Source organism: Pan paniscus, chromosome 15, assembly GCF_029289425.2.
Source record: "Pan paniscus chromosome 15, NHGRI_mPanPan1-v2.0_pri, whole genome shotgun sequence".
Lineage (NCBI taxonomy): Eukaryota > Metazoa > Chordata > Mammalia > Primates > Hominidae > Pan > Pan paniscus.
In genome coordinates, this window is record NC_073264.2 from 92,549,931 (window position 1) to 92,564,744 (window position 14,814).

General features: G+C 47.7%; 1 protein-coding gene across 3 annotated transcripts in view; it reads right to left on the reverse strand.

Moving 5' to 3' along the window:
• The window catches only part of CCDC88C (coiled-coil domain containing 88C), a 146,621-nt gene that overhangs the window by 128,761 nt on the left and 3,046 nt on the right, over positions 1–14,814 (reverse strand). For all 3 annotated transcript variants that reach the window (XM_034938017.3, XM_034938018.3, XM_034938021.3), the window contains exon 3: positions 8,704–8,812. In XM_034938017.3, coding sequence (XP_034793908.1) covers positions 8,704–8,812 — 109 coding nt within the window. The remainder of the gene's footprint in view (positions 1–8,703; positions 8,813–14,814) is intronic.

Sequence of the window (14,814 nt, forward strand, 5' to 3'; positions counted from 1 at the left end):
CTCCCCGGGCCTGTGTCTGGCCATATCCCATGTCCTGCGTACACAGGTGTTATTGCAGCTGATTTACCTGGCCACTCTCCCACCCCACAAAACGTGAGCATCTCGGGTATGGAGAGGACAAGAAAGAGAAACAGAAAGAGGAAGAGCCGGTAACCTGGCAAGTCCCACCCACCTGGGGGCCACCAGAGCTTCCACATCCTGCATTTCCTTCTTCTATTATACAAGCTCTAGCTAGGGAATGGGGATCGGGAGGAGGACGGGGGACCCCTCGCAGACCATTGCCCTCCTCAGGCACATCTCCCAGCAGTCTGGAGGGTTCGCTCTTGAATTCTGAACGGACTGCAAACCTTCACATGGAAGCTGACTGTGACCTCCGGATGGTTGGGTCCACAAAAGCTCCCGCTGCCGACATGGGGACAGAGCCCAGGCCAGAGCTGGACTCCCGGCCACAGCCAGGCCCTGCCCCTAATGGCTGCCTTGTTCTCTAACCCCACTACGATTCCCTCAGGCAGTCCTGCTGGAGAGATCCCCAAAAGGCACTTAAGATCCTCCAACACAAACGAAATCCACCCAGACATTGCAAACACAACCTCAGGACCTCGCCGCCTGGCATGGACTCGAGAATCTTCAGCATGCAATAGCAATTTGTCAAAATAGCTGCATTTTAACCAACACAATCACAAAGGGTGAAGAACACAAATGGGTAACTGACCAAAGAAAAAGGAAAAAACCTATAAATAAGGCTATTTTGGCAGTAAGTAGCAAAAATTCTCAAAGTATTCATGTCCTTTGACCTAGGAACTCCCTGCTAAGGAAATAAGAACATTTGTTGAATGACTTATGTACCAAGTATGTTCACAGTGGTATGGTTTATAATTCTGAGACAATGATAGTAGTTACACCCACACGATAAAATGTTACACAGACACCAAAATTCATATTATGAAAGAGTATTTAATGGCGAGGAAAAGCTTGCTCACTGCCTGGTAAATGAAAAAAAGGCAGGTTACAAACAGTATAATGATACAAGCCACACTTTAGAAACACACACACACACAAAGCAAGCACAAGTACCAAAATGCTGGCAGTGGTATACCTAGGTGTTGAGATAACAGGTGAACTTAAGTTTCTTTCTACTTCCTAATCCATAGTAAGAATATATATATTAATTATATATTATATTATATATTATATACTATATTATATACATTATATATTATATTATATATTATATACATTATATATTATATTATATATTATATATTATTTATTATATATTACATATATTATATATAATATATTATATAAATAATATATTATATATTATATATTATATATTATATATAAAATATATTTTATATATATATATATATTTTTGAGACAGAGTCTTACTCTGTCACCCAGGCTGGAGTGTAGCGGCACAATCTTGGCTCACCGCAACCTCTGCCTCCCAGGATCACGCCATTCTCCTGCCTCAACCTCCTGAGTAGCTGGGACTACAGTTGCCCACCACCACACCAGGCTAATTTTTTTGTATTTTTAGTAGAGACAGGGTTTCACCATGTTAGCCAGGATGGTCTCTATCTCCTGACCTCATGATCTGTCTGCCTTGGCCTCCCAAAGTGCTGGGATTACAGGCATGAGCCACCGCACCTGGCCAGAAAATATTTTTATAATCAAAAATGTTATTTTTAATTTCCTCACAATGTGGACATGAGCTACAAAATAAAAAATATGGCCCTCCTCTTTAACCTCTGAAGTCAAAAGTGGAGAAACTAATTTCTCCTCTGCAAATTCTGTACAACGTATTATTACTCCTAAAGCAAATGCCTCTTGTACCAGTAGCCATTGCCTGAGTGGACTCTAAGTTCCCTTGAATCCTGTCCCTGCCCATCAAAGTAGTTAAGTGGACTAAACCCTCTAGACCACACAAATGAAACACAGCCACAAGTTTAACGTGTTCTTTCCACCAACAATGTCAAATGGACATTTCCTTCTATTCCCGCTTTTGACAAAAGATTTTCCGTGGTGGATCATGCCTGTAATCCCAGCACTTTGAGAGGGTGAGGCGGGAGGATCGCTTGAGCCCAGGAGTTTGAGACCAGCCTGGTCAACTTAGCGAGACCTTGCTTCTACTAAAAATAAAAAAAAAGTAGCCAGACGTGGTGGCGCACACCTGTGATCCCAGCTACTCAGGAGGCTGAGGTGGGAGAACTGCTTGAGCCTGAGAGGTTGAGGCTGCAGTGAGCTACGATCATACCACTGCACTTCGGCCTGGGAAACCGAGCAAGACTGTCTCAAACAGCAACAACAACAACAACAACAAAAAACACAAATTAAAAGACTTTCCTTCTTCAAACAAAATGTCCACATTTCTTAAAGATAATCCTAATTTTTAGTAAACAGAGCATGCTTATCTAATACAACTACCACAGAGGCTGACATCTCAGAAACAAGGCTGAGCAGAGGAAGAAGTTACAGGCAGTGTGCTGCCGTTTATGGAAGTCTCGAAGAAAGATCACACAAAGCTGTGTGTGTGTGTACACAAGTGTGTATAGTGTGCACACACGCATATATATACAACACACACACATAAACACAGCAAGTGGATAAAAGTGTTAAGTAGATACCACCCAATTAATGAGAGGTGTTAACCCCAGGAAGGGAGAGGACAACAGGGCTTAGTAGTGGCTGCTGGGAACATCTATCTCAAGAGAAAATTTTTATTTCTTAAAAAAGGAAAAGGTCTCAAGCAAATATGGAAAAATAGAACCATATGTTCATATTTATTTTGAACGACAGGTATGTAAGTGTTCGTTATGACCACTTGTACTGTTTTATTTTTAATTCTTCAAAACAATAAAGGAAAAAGAAAAGGGCTGGGAGAAGCTAAGGCACCCGGGCTGTATTTATTCTGCTGTTTCACTTGAGATAAGGAACCTTCTGGCCTTGTGCCCATGCTAGAGGCCAGAAGTCAGAGAGCCGAGCTCAAGGAACCCAGAAAGCTAAACTTCCTTGAGCTGATCGTAAACTCTAAATCTCCTCTAAATCTCGCAGTTTCTGGTCACCATGCAACTGTAGCATTTCAGGCCCACCCCCTTTTGCTTGAAGGAGGGCACTCAGGAGGCTCAGAGAAGGAGAGCAGCCCGCCCAGAGAGACGGCGGGACCCCAGCCTTGCTGCCTCTGCACCTGGCGAGGAGAGGTGCGTGAAGAAACAGCAAATTCCTCATTTCAGAGTGAATCCTATGGGTAAGTCCCCACATCCATCCACGGGTCCCGATCTCACTGGATGAGATATCCACGTGTGGACTCGATGACAAAGACATACGTCTCCAACAACACACAGGGAATGTATCCAGGCCACCATCTGAAGTGCTTCCCGCCACACAAAGCCAAAGAAACCTCAGAAACTTCAAATGACAATGAGGCCCTTTCCAGACAAGGCACCAGACTAAAGGTGTCCAGGGCAGGGAATGGGGATGGGATGCCAGGCACAACCCCAGAGCACAGACAGGCCAGCCGCTGCTGCACAGGGCGGACTTCTGCTGGAACAGCCTCACTTTCAGCCTGACTCCACTATCTGCATTTAATGTAAATATTCAAGGCTCTTAATGAAAAAAGTGAACCATTACATAAATCCAAAATTTAATTTTAACAAAAGCCAGGCCAGACGCCGTGAGCCTTACAGGCTCGTGCCTGTAAGCCCAGCACTTTGGGTGGCCAAGGCAGGAGGACTGCTTGAGCTCCCAAGTTTGAGACCAGCCTGGCCAACATAGTGAAACTCTGTCTCTACTAAAAATACAAAAAGTAGCCAGGCGTGGTGGTGCCCACTGGTGGTTCCAGCTACTCGGGAGGCTGAGGTAGGAGGATCGCCTGAGCCCAGTGGAGGGGGAGGTTGCAGTGAGCTAAGACTATACCACTGCACTCTAGCCTGGGCGACAGAGAGAGACCCTATCTCAAAAAATTAAATTAAAATTTTAAAACGCCAGATGAAAAGGAGGTTGGCTGTTGAATGAGTAAAACAAGCATCGGAGGACACAGGGTAAACCTGGCCAGCCAGGCTGAGGCAGCGTGGGGCTCTGGCCCAGCCTTGCCTGTCCTCCAGGCTGCTCAGCGGATATCCCATTTGAGGGTGCTGTCCTAAAGCCGGTGTCCCCACATTGGACAGGCCAGCCTTTTCTTCTCCAAAATGCAGAGACTGACCCAGGTGCTCTCTCTCCAAGGCTTTGTCCTACTCTGGCTTTCTCTGCCCCTTCTCAGCTACCCCCTCAACACCCCCTGCTCCCTCTGGTAACCGCATCCTCTCCTTCCCCTCCTCCAGTCTGAGACCCTGCCTTCCTGTCCTGGGGCGGTCAGACGTGCATCTGGTGTATGTGATGGAGAAGGGTCAGCTGGTGAGGACTGAGCTCCTTCTACCCAGGAGATCCAGCTCAACGTGACTCTTCTAGAAATCACCAGAAATGTTCTAACCCATTGGTTCCAGTGGTTCCCATGGGCATGTGCGTCAGAATCACCTGGGGGCCTGTTAAAATACAGACTCCCAACTTACACACAGGCCCAACAATCTGCATCTCTAACAAGCTCCCAGCGCGGCTGCAGATCTGGGGACCACCCTTTGAAGAACCACCACTCTCACCCACTGATTCTCAATCCTGTTGGAATGGTGAGACTCAAGAAGCTGGGAAACTTTTGAAAATGCAGATTCCTTGGCTGGGCACGGTGGCTCACGCCTGTAATCCCAGCACTTTGGGAGGCTGAGGTGGGTGGATCATGAAGTCAGGAGATCGAGACCATCCTGGCTAACACGGTGAAACCCCGTCTCTACTAAAAATACAAAAAAATTAGCCAGGAGTGGTGGCAGGTGCCTGTAGTCCCAGCTACTCGGGAGGCTGAGGCAGGAGAATGCCATGAACCCGGGAGGCAGAGCTTGCAGTGAGCCGAGATCACGCCACTGCACTCCAGCCTGGGCGACAGAGCGAGACTCCGTCTCAAAAAAAAAAAAAAGAAAAGAAAAGAAAATGCAGATTCCAGGGCCCCAATCCCAGAAGAGTCCAATGCAGTAAGCCAGGAAGGCGGAGAATCTGCCTTAGACGCCGGTGGTGGGATAGGATCTCAGCCACACTGGTTTCCACCCACTTGCTGACCTATGCCCTGCTCAGGAAAAGGTCAAGGACCCTTTGCCTCCCCAGGTTCTCAGAGGTCAACTTGAGCATCCTAGTGACACGGCCCACGCTCTTTAGGGAAGGCCTGGCCTTCCAGACTGTCACTGCTCCAGTGTGCCGCAGAGAAGAAGGGGACAGTTAGGGGCACAGAGCCATCTCCTGGCAAACAAAACCCAGAGCCAGAATGCGCGACCTTGATGTGTCTACCAAAAAGCCACAGGTGAGAGGGAGGCCCGCCCACGCAGCACCCCAGTCAGAGTAAGGAACAAGGTTTGTCCCACTTCATTCCAAGCCCTCAGGACCTTCGGGGCTACTTTCCCAAGAAGAGGCCGGGCGGCAGCTTTATGGAAACGTTCTGGAATACCCCTTTACTATAATAACCGGTTATGTTTGTGCTATAATGTTAGGTGGGAGGGAAAAAAGGCAGGATACGCAATTGTATATATGGCCACAACCACAATGGCATAAAACAAAAACTATTCACTCAAGAACTGAAAGGAAATACGACAAACGTTAACGGCGATTGTCTCTGGGTGCTAGGCTGATGGGTGGGTCTTTTCTCTTGCTACTTGTCTGTTTTCTAAGCTGTTTACAAAGAGCACGTACAGTACGACCTATATGACAAAAACTTTATTTTGCCATAAATCGGAAGGAAAAAAAACACACAGCAGAACACCGTCCACATGGAATGTGTCAGCCCTGAACACAAGCGTCCTGTCAGCTTCCTTCAAGAGGGCAGGACTGAGACGCAGTGACCACTCCCTGGTCAGCAGCAAGTACTGTCAGCATACACTGACTGACCATTTGCTCTGAGCTGGGCCGAGACTGCCAGTGCACACCAGCCCAGTCCTCCGAGAGCTCCCAGCACAAAAGGAGGGAGAGCAGGGATGCAGGGTCCTCTTTCCATCTGGAAGTCCTTCTGGACCCTGAGGGTGGGCTGGCCATCTTTTACTTTGTGTGGCCACTTCCCATCTTCTGGAACTCTGCACAGTACCCCAAGAATAGCAAACTGCTTCTCAAACCCACACAGTCTCAAGTGAGTGTCAAGTCCATTTTGCCCGGCCCAGAGCTGGATGGACCCTCAGAGTGGCTGGTCACCAACAGCAGAAGTCCTCCTGGACTGGCAGGGCCAGAGGATGGCATTTCTATGGCCAAACAGCTTGCAGCAAGAGCCTCACTGCTGCATGCTACTCACAAAGACCTGCAGAAACCTCACCTCCATTTGAGACCTTCATCACATCCAAGCTCACCCAAGAGCTCACAGTGCAGGAGGAGGGAGGACAGGGATGCAGACACCTGCCCAGTGCTATACCACTGGCTCTGGCCAGCCCTGCCCATTCCCTCCCATGACCCTCCAAACTGGAAACTCAGTTGCCCACTGAAACTCCACTCAGGTATCACCTCCTCCAAGAAGACTTCCCCAACTCCCCGCACGCACGCTGGGTTAGGGGGTCTTGCCTCTTGAACTTTCAGCACTATGTGCTTCCCCTAGCACTTAGCACGCAGTCCTGAAAGCACTTGCCTGTCACGAATGGCACCTGCAGACAGGGCCCATGCCCTGCGTACCTGCTGAGCAGCCGGCACAGCCACCAGGCCCTCATCACAGATGCCCAGGTCATTGACAGCACCATTGCCTTTACCCCACTGCGCCTGTGCATGGCTATCGCGAGGGAGACACCAGCAGAAATGCCCCTGCCTATAGCATACACCATGCTGAGTGTGGCTCCCCTTCAAATCCCCAGAGCCAACTCTCACAGGCTCCCACACCAGCCCTCCAGGCCTCTCCCTGACCCTCGGCCCCCACCTCAGACATCTGGAACTAAAGGGATGGGGCTGGTTCTAAGCTTCCCAGATGCAATGTCCAGAGAGCCCATGGTGCCCCTCTCCCAATGGTCTCTGGACTGAGCACAGATGGCTCACTGAACTGGCCCACACAGGCAAACCACGCCAGCCCCCCCACCCAACAGGAGGAGGACGGAAACAACCATCTCAGAAAACCCAGGCCATTGTCCACTCCCTCCCTCTCACGTTCAGTTTCAAATTCATGTTGAAACAGAAGCAAGGGCTCCTGCAGCAACCACAGCCCTCAACAGGAACTGGGCCCAGCACAAAGCCCAATGCCACAGCACACATTCTGCCTGGCAGCCCACCCAGCAGTCCCTCAGCAGATCCCAGAACCAGCAACCACTGCACAAGGGCAGAAGGGGAGTCACGGCTGGCCAGACGGCTTCCTCATGTCAACAGAGGCCTCACAACATCCAAAGATGCTCCCGAATCCCAGAACCAAGACTAAGTTACAGCCCAGGAAGCCAAGTGCGAGGCACAGGTCTCAGGCGGAGTCTGGTCACATGTTTAGTGAAACGCTGGCGTGAATCTGGGAGGCAGTTGTTCTTGAGCAGTTCTCAATCTGTGTCCTCTGGAGTCCTGGGAACCCAGACAGATGCCCTGGAGGCCGAGGAGACAGCTGAGCACAGTGCACTGGGCTTCACCTGGGTTCTCGAGAAAAATCATATGGGGGGAACGTTTCACTGCTAAGAAAAGGTTTGAAAACCAGGGCTCCAAGGTACACAGTTTCAGTCCATTTCCATCCGTGTTGGCCACACAGAGATCACTAACACCATCAAAGACTCAACTGGCCTTCCCAAGGCTGGGATGGGTTTTGGGTTTAGTTTTGTTTGTTTTTGAGATGGAGTCGTGCTCTGTCACCAGGACAGAGTACAGTGGCATGACCTTGGCTCACTGCAACCTCCGCCTCCCAGGTTCAAGCGATTCTCCTGCCTCAGCCTCCTGAGTAGCTGGGACTACAGGCGTGCACCATGCCCAGCTAATTTTTGTATTTTTAGTAGAGGTGGGGTTTCATCGCGTTGGCCAGGATGGTCTTGATCTCTTGACCTCGTGATCCACCCGCCTCGGCCTCCCAAAGTGCTGGGATTACAGGCGTGAGCCACCGCGCCCAGCCTGGGATATTAAAGAGCAAATCCCCATCAGGCTGGCTTGACTGTCCCATTGACCACACAGATCAGATGCGGTAAACACTTGAAAGACAGACGCTCCCTAAGCCCAGTGCTCCTGCTTGCAGCTAGAGGTGGGTTAATCACATTCTTGGTCCCATCTTCATAACCCTCCAGTGGTTCCTCCTCTCCCTCAACCCTTGAATGGCTCCTGTATAAAGAGCCACTGAGCCAGGGGCTGGGGACAACCACCTCAGGGTCACCTTCAGGAAGCCCATTCCAGCCAGTCCCCACTCAACTGCATTCTCGGGGCAGAGGCTGCAAACTGAGGCTCCTCTCTGGGACCTTCACAGCATATAGCACGATGCTACACACAGCTCAAAGAACATTCACCAAACAAAGGAAATCAACGCACCATCTCATCCTCACACATGCCCCAACAAAGGGTTCACATGAAAGCAGACCAACTGTCAACAAGTAGAGGCCTAAACATAAGCACTGTTTCCTCCTGGCCTCCTGTGGGAAAACCGTGACAGTGACGATACTGATGGACACACATCAGAATTCCCGACAGCAGAACTGCCCTTACCTGGTAGTAGGTCTTAATGTTTCTCACCAAGATGGTCAAATTCTGAATGCGAAGGTTCACATCGTTGTTGACGTGCTTATTGATGCGTTGATTTGTGGGCCTGGGATCTCTAGGGGAAGAAACACGAGAATGGAAATTGCATCTCCCAGCAGCTGCCACACTTCCTTTCCCAGCCACGACCCAGCATCTTGTCCTCCAGTCCCTAGGTGACCATGAGGCTGTGCTGAGGCAGTTGTGGTTCAAGTCAAATCCCAATCCTGCCACTGCTAAGCCAGGACCTCAGGTGGGCCACATCACCTTTCTGCTCCCTGACCCGAGCACCTGGCCCACCGCAGGCCCTCAGTCAGTGCTGTTTCCATTCCCACCGTTCCTAGCACCCACAAAAACCAACCACATATCAGTGCAGACCCAAAATGTTATACTGTATAAAACCAACCCAGCCAAATATATTTCAAGATTAGAAGAATTAAAGGCTGAACAAAGAAAAATATGTGAAATATCAAGAAAGACAGAAGGAGAAAAATGGTAGTTTTTTTTTTTTTTAAATAGAGACAGGTCTCACTCTGTCACCCAGTCTGGCATGCAGTGGCACCATCACAGATCACTACAGCCTCGAACTCCTGAGCTCAAGGGATCTTCCTGTCTCAGCCTCCCAGGCAGCTAGGACTACAGGCCCAGCTAATTTTTTTTTAATTTTTTTTATAGAGACAGGGTCTCACTATGTTGCCCAGGCTGGTCTCGAACTCCTCAAGCCATCCTCCTGCCTCAGACCCCCAAAACACTGGGATGACAGGTGTGAGCCACTGTGCCCAGCCTAAAACGGTACTTTTTTTTTTTTTTTTGAGACGGAGTCTTGCTCTTTTGCCCAGACTGGAGGGCAGTGGCACGATCTCAGCTCACTGCAACCTTCACCTCCTGGGTTCCAGCGATTCTCCCACCTCAGCCTCCCAAGTAGCTGGGATTATAGGTGCATGCCACCATGCCCAGCTAATTTTTGTATTTTTAGTAAAGACAGGGTTTCACCATGTTGGCCAGGCTGGTCTCGAACTCTTGACCTCAAGTGACACCCGCCTCGGCCTCCCAAAGTGCCGGGATTACAGGTGTGAGCCACTGTGCCAGGCCAAAATGGTACATTTTCTGACTTAATTCGCCAATAAAATCATAATGTTCCATTAAACACAGGTCTCCCTCTGTCATGCGAATTGGTCTTGGGCTGGTCCTCCCTGTGATTTACAAATTCCAGGGACAAAAATCCTATCTTGAGAAACTGGCATAAACAATCTATGGCACTCTATGGTGTACAATGCACCCTGTAAGAAATGCTAAGAGACACAATTAATTCATGTGGGAAATCCCCGAAGTGTCATTTATTTTCCAACCTCAGGCAAAAGTTGGGTCTGGTTGTGATGAAACTAGAAATCTACATCAAGTGATGTATCATGTCCCTCCCTCATCTATATACAGGACATTTCTCAAAATGCTCAGTGTCAGAAAACGTTCCCCATTAGACAAGAGCACTCAGCATTACTGAGTTCGCTTCCACCCTTCCACAGACTGTGCACTGCTTTTCATAACAAAGGCCTCCCTTCCATCTGACAGTCCCAAGACACCGCAAAGGATGGCTAATTCAAAGGAGGGCCTGTCTTCACAGTTTCTTCTGTCATCCAGACCCCGTGATGAAGGTGCTGAGCCTCTTGGGGGTTAGTGTGGGGAGTTAAGGAAATCAATCTCAATGCCATCTGGCTCATTCAAAGCCAATAATTAGTAGAAAATTGACAAAGGAAAAAAAAACCCTACAAATCGAAAACGTTTCAAATGTTTCTGGAAGTACAGTGATGGAGTGTGGCCAAGTCATTTACATGTTACATGTTTCTCTTGGAGTCATGCATAACTGAGAAAATAAAGGTTAAGAGTTCTGTGGAAATTAATTCAGGAAGAGAAGAGGCATTCAGAATTTAAACTGCAAAGGCATTTTTAGCTACAGAAGTGTTCCTGGCAGCATAAAGTAATTTATTTTAAAGGTACAATTCTCCTCCCTTTACTGTAGATACCTTAAAAGATGAAAATCAATTTCACAGTGACAAATGCACTTCTTAAAATAGCAGAACTCAGAGAACATGCAGCGCTTTTTCTGTTTTGTTTCTTCTTTCTTTCGTCTTTGTCATTGTAGTCCCATCTTTCATTGAAGTCAGACGGGACCACCCCAGGAGTGGCCAGGGGCCGAAAGCCTCAGTATACATCGTGGACATCTCCAGCACGTGCAAAGGCATAGCATACACTCAGGGTCGGGAACCTGGGAGTCCCCTCACATCACAGCATAGAAGCCTCTGACCATCCCTGCTATTGTTCTCCCCAGTTCTTGCAAGAAATAGCTCACTGAAACAACTCTAAAAGAACCCTGACATTTACTGTATGAGTAATTAAGCTACTTACCGTGATTATTAGGACTCCCTCCTTTAACTAAGCCTCTCTGGGTAGAGAGCTATCAGGACACTAATCAAAACAAAAGCCTCAACTACAGTTAAGGCAGGCACATCTCAATCTCCATTCTGCCCAGCACCCCTGTTAACTCCCACCTTTCCATGCTGTAGGAAATGGGAGTCAGGAGACATGGGTTCTAGTCCAGGTCCCAAGCCCAGCCAAAGTTCACTGGGCTTCAGTGTTCTCATCTGCAAAATGGCTACAGGATCCTTCCGGCCTTCAAAGGCTATATGGTTCCATGAAGCCCACATCTGCAGTAGCAAACGTGGACTGTACTTGCTTCTGTACCACAGGAAGATGTTATTATAACCGTTAAACAACTGCACTTCCCCAAAAGTTGTCATTCAGAACAACAATCATCTTTACATGATAGTCCTAAAACATAAAAGGCTAACACTCTAGTATCAGGATCTCAGAGGACAGGACATAAACATGGTAGCTGGTCGGAACTTGGAGAGTTCCAAGAGTTCCAAGTCTAAAGTGTGGGCCCCCAGGGATTCCTTTTCATAAAAACTTCCAACTAGAAAAAAAGAAACTGGCCAAGCACGATGGCTCATGCCTGTAACCCCAGCACTTTGGGAGGCCGAGGTGAGAGGATCACTTGAGGTCAGGAGTTCGAGACCAGCCTGGCCAACATGGTGAAACCCTGTCTCCACTAAAAATACAAAAATTAGCCAGACATGGTGGCATGCGCCTGTAATCCTAGCTAATCGGGAGGCTGAGGCAGGAGAATCACCTGAACCTGGGAGGCAGAGGTTGCAATGAGCAGAGATCAAGCCACTACACTCCAGCCTGTGCAACAGAGTGAGACTCCATCTCAAAAAAAAAAAAAAAGGAAGAAGAAAGATAACCAATTCTTGCTAGAATTTTTAAAAGAGTTATAATTTAGGCTTACAGTAACCTTGCCCCCCTCCTTTGGGAAAGCCAGCCCCCAACTTTTGGTCATATTCCAAAAACTTCCTAAATTTAAAGCTAAATCAAGAAACTATGTATTGACACAGAGAGATGTCCCTAATTTATCACAGGTTAAAAAACATGCTAAATGTTTTTATATATGTTTAATGTATTTTTATACAAATATGGACCCATGCTAAAAAACAATAGCAAGAGTCCATATTTGTATAAAAATATTAATACATTAAGGACACGTATTAATATATATCATAGATAACATTCAGAAGGCACTAGAATATTGACATTGCTACCTCCACATGGTAAAATCACAGGCAAGTTTTATTTTGTTCATCTGTATATATTCCTATTCTCCTAAGATGAACATAGTTTGTGTATTTTTTTCTTTTTTTTTGAGATGGAGTCTGGCTCTGTTGCCCAGGCTGGGTGCAGTGGCACAATCTTGGCTCACTGCAAGCTCTGCCTCCCGGGTTCACGCCATTCTCCCGCCTCGGCCTCCTCAGTAGCTGGGACTACAGGCACCCGCCACCACGCCTGGCTAATTTTTTTGTATTTTTAGTAGAGACGGGGTTTCACTGTGTTAGCCAGGATGGTCTTGATCTCCTGACCTTGTGATCCGCCCACCTCAGCCTCCCAAAGTGCTGGCATTACAGGCGTGAGCCACCGCGCCCAGCCTGTTTGTATAATTTTTAAGGACTCAAAGCCCCCATGTGTCATATACTGCAGCCAAAAGATGGAAATTACTTAAGTTCATAGGTAAAAATTGGTTTTTCCCAAGATTTTTGCGCCAATACAAATTCATTCAATCAACAAGTAAAATTTCCCCTTTTATCCTAAGCTTCTACATCTGCAAAAGGGAAACATAAACTCTCCTTCAAGTGCACTGGGGTAAAAGTTATCCTTCAAATGCTTTTTGGAAGGTAAAGAAACTCTCCTATTTCCCCGAGGATGTTTCTAACCTATGAATAATGAACACAGTATCCTGAATTTTGCAGCTAGCACCAGGGGTCACAAGGAGCCTGAACAAATACGGTTGAACTTAAAGGGCACAAGCTCTCAGCCCTAGTACCAAGTTCCAACTTTAGCCACTGCGTCAAACCGGATGGTTTATTCTCACAAGTAGAGATGTACAGCACTAAGGGCATGGGTACACGTACGTATGTCCACACACAAACTCAGATCTGGGCCTCACCTGCACAATGATAGACATATGTTAGGCTTGTTCTATATACATAGTTTTATTTAAATCTCCCCCAAATTGGTAAAATACCATCCCCTTATTACAGATCAGGAAATCAAGGATTAGAGAGTTTCAGTCATTTGCCCAACATAATAACACTAGGAAGTGGCAGAGTGGGGATTTGAACTTGTCTGCCTGATGCTAGGGTTAAGGCTCTTAAATAATTTTCCTACAAGAGAATGAAAAACGTGTCCAAAGTTAACCAGAGCAAACTTTGTTTTCTCTTGGGTGCTGGTAGGTACCCAAGACACCGTGTTGACAGGGGCTATTGAGCAGGCATTCCCAGGCCTCTCCATCCAGGCCACTCAAAGCCTCAGTTTCATTCATGAATTCTCCTAGCCCTGGGCCTCCCCAGAAAGCTGAACCTGTGGGGCTTCCCTGCTTCCAGGTGCTGATGTCACCAGGAGACCAGGGCCAAGAGACTACTAACAACCTTCTCCGGTTGCCGGAGACAATGGCCAGGTGCAGTCACGTGACCCCCAGCCAACCTCCACAAGGCTCCCAGGTGTTAGGTAACAGCCTCTTATCTGAGCTCTGTTAGCAGTACTGCTCAACGGGATTTCCTCAGGTCCTACGAACTTGGGGTGAAGGAATCAAAACAGGCAAATAGCACAGTCTAGGAGCTACTGGTATGGGAGATGAGGCAGAACAGCCTTACCCCTTACCTGCTGGCTAGTGACATGTTGCCATTTGGTAGAAGTGAAAACAGAGGCTTAAGTGCAGTACAGTCTAAATGCGGGGCTAGGACTTGGGTCCCAGGGTCCAATGTTGCCCTAGACCTCATTGGTAGAGGGCTAAGGGCTGAGAACTGTGGGGTAATCCAAGGATCGAAGAATGTGGGGGAAAAGGTAGGCCACACAAAAAAAGAACTTTTACTTGGTGCCTCAAATCCTTTCTGGATTAAGACGGCACCTACATAGGCAAATAGCTAAATGTGAACATAAGGTTTCATTCTGTCCTCACAACCATCTCTTAAGGAAGGTACTTTACGTCCCATTTTACAGATGAGGAAACTAAGGCACTGAGCGACATGCCCAGTGTCACACTGCTGGTAAAAGGGAGGCCAAGGGTTTGAATCCCAGCTCGCTATGTAGGCTGTCCGATACAGGCCAGGGTTCATTGTTTAGTTGAGGTAATTTTACATAGCATGAAATGCATAAAGTTATAATTTGAGGAGTTTTGGAAAATGAAACATACTCCAGCCACTCTGCAGGACATTTCAACTACCCTGAAAAGGTTCCCCCGGGTCCTTTCCAGTCAATCCTCACCACTTCCAGACACAAAAACACTATTCTGACTTCTATCACCTGGAACTGGGTGATTCTGATGACCCATGCAGGAAACCATGCCCACCCGCTCTCTCTTCTCTTTCCTCATTCTGGAAAGCCAGCCATTCAGCCTCCCCACGCTCCATTCCTCTGTGCCCAACTCATCCAGAGGGACCCAGAAGCACTTCTTGAAGTCTTAAGAGCTACAAT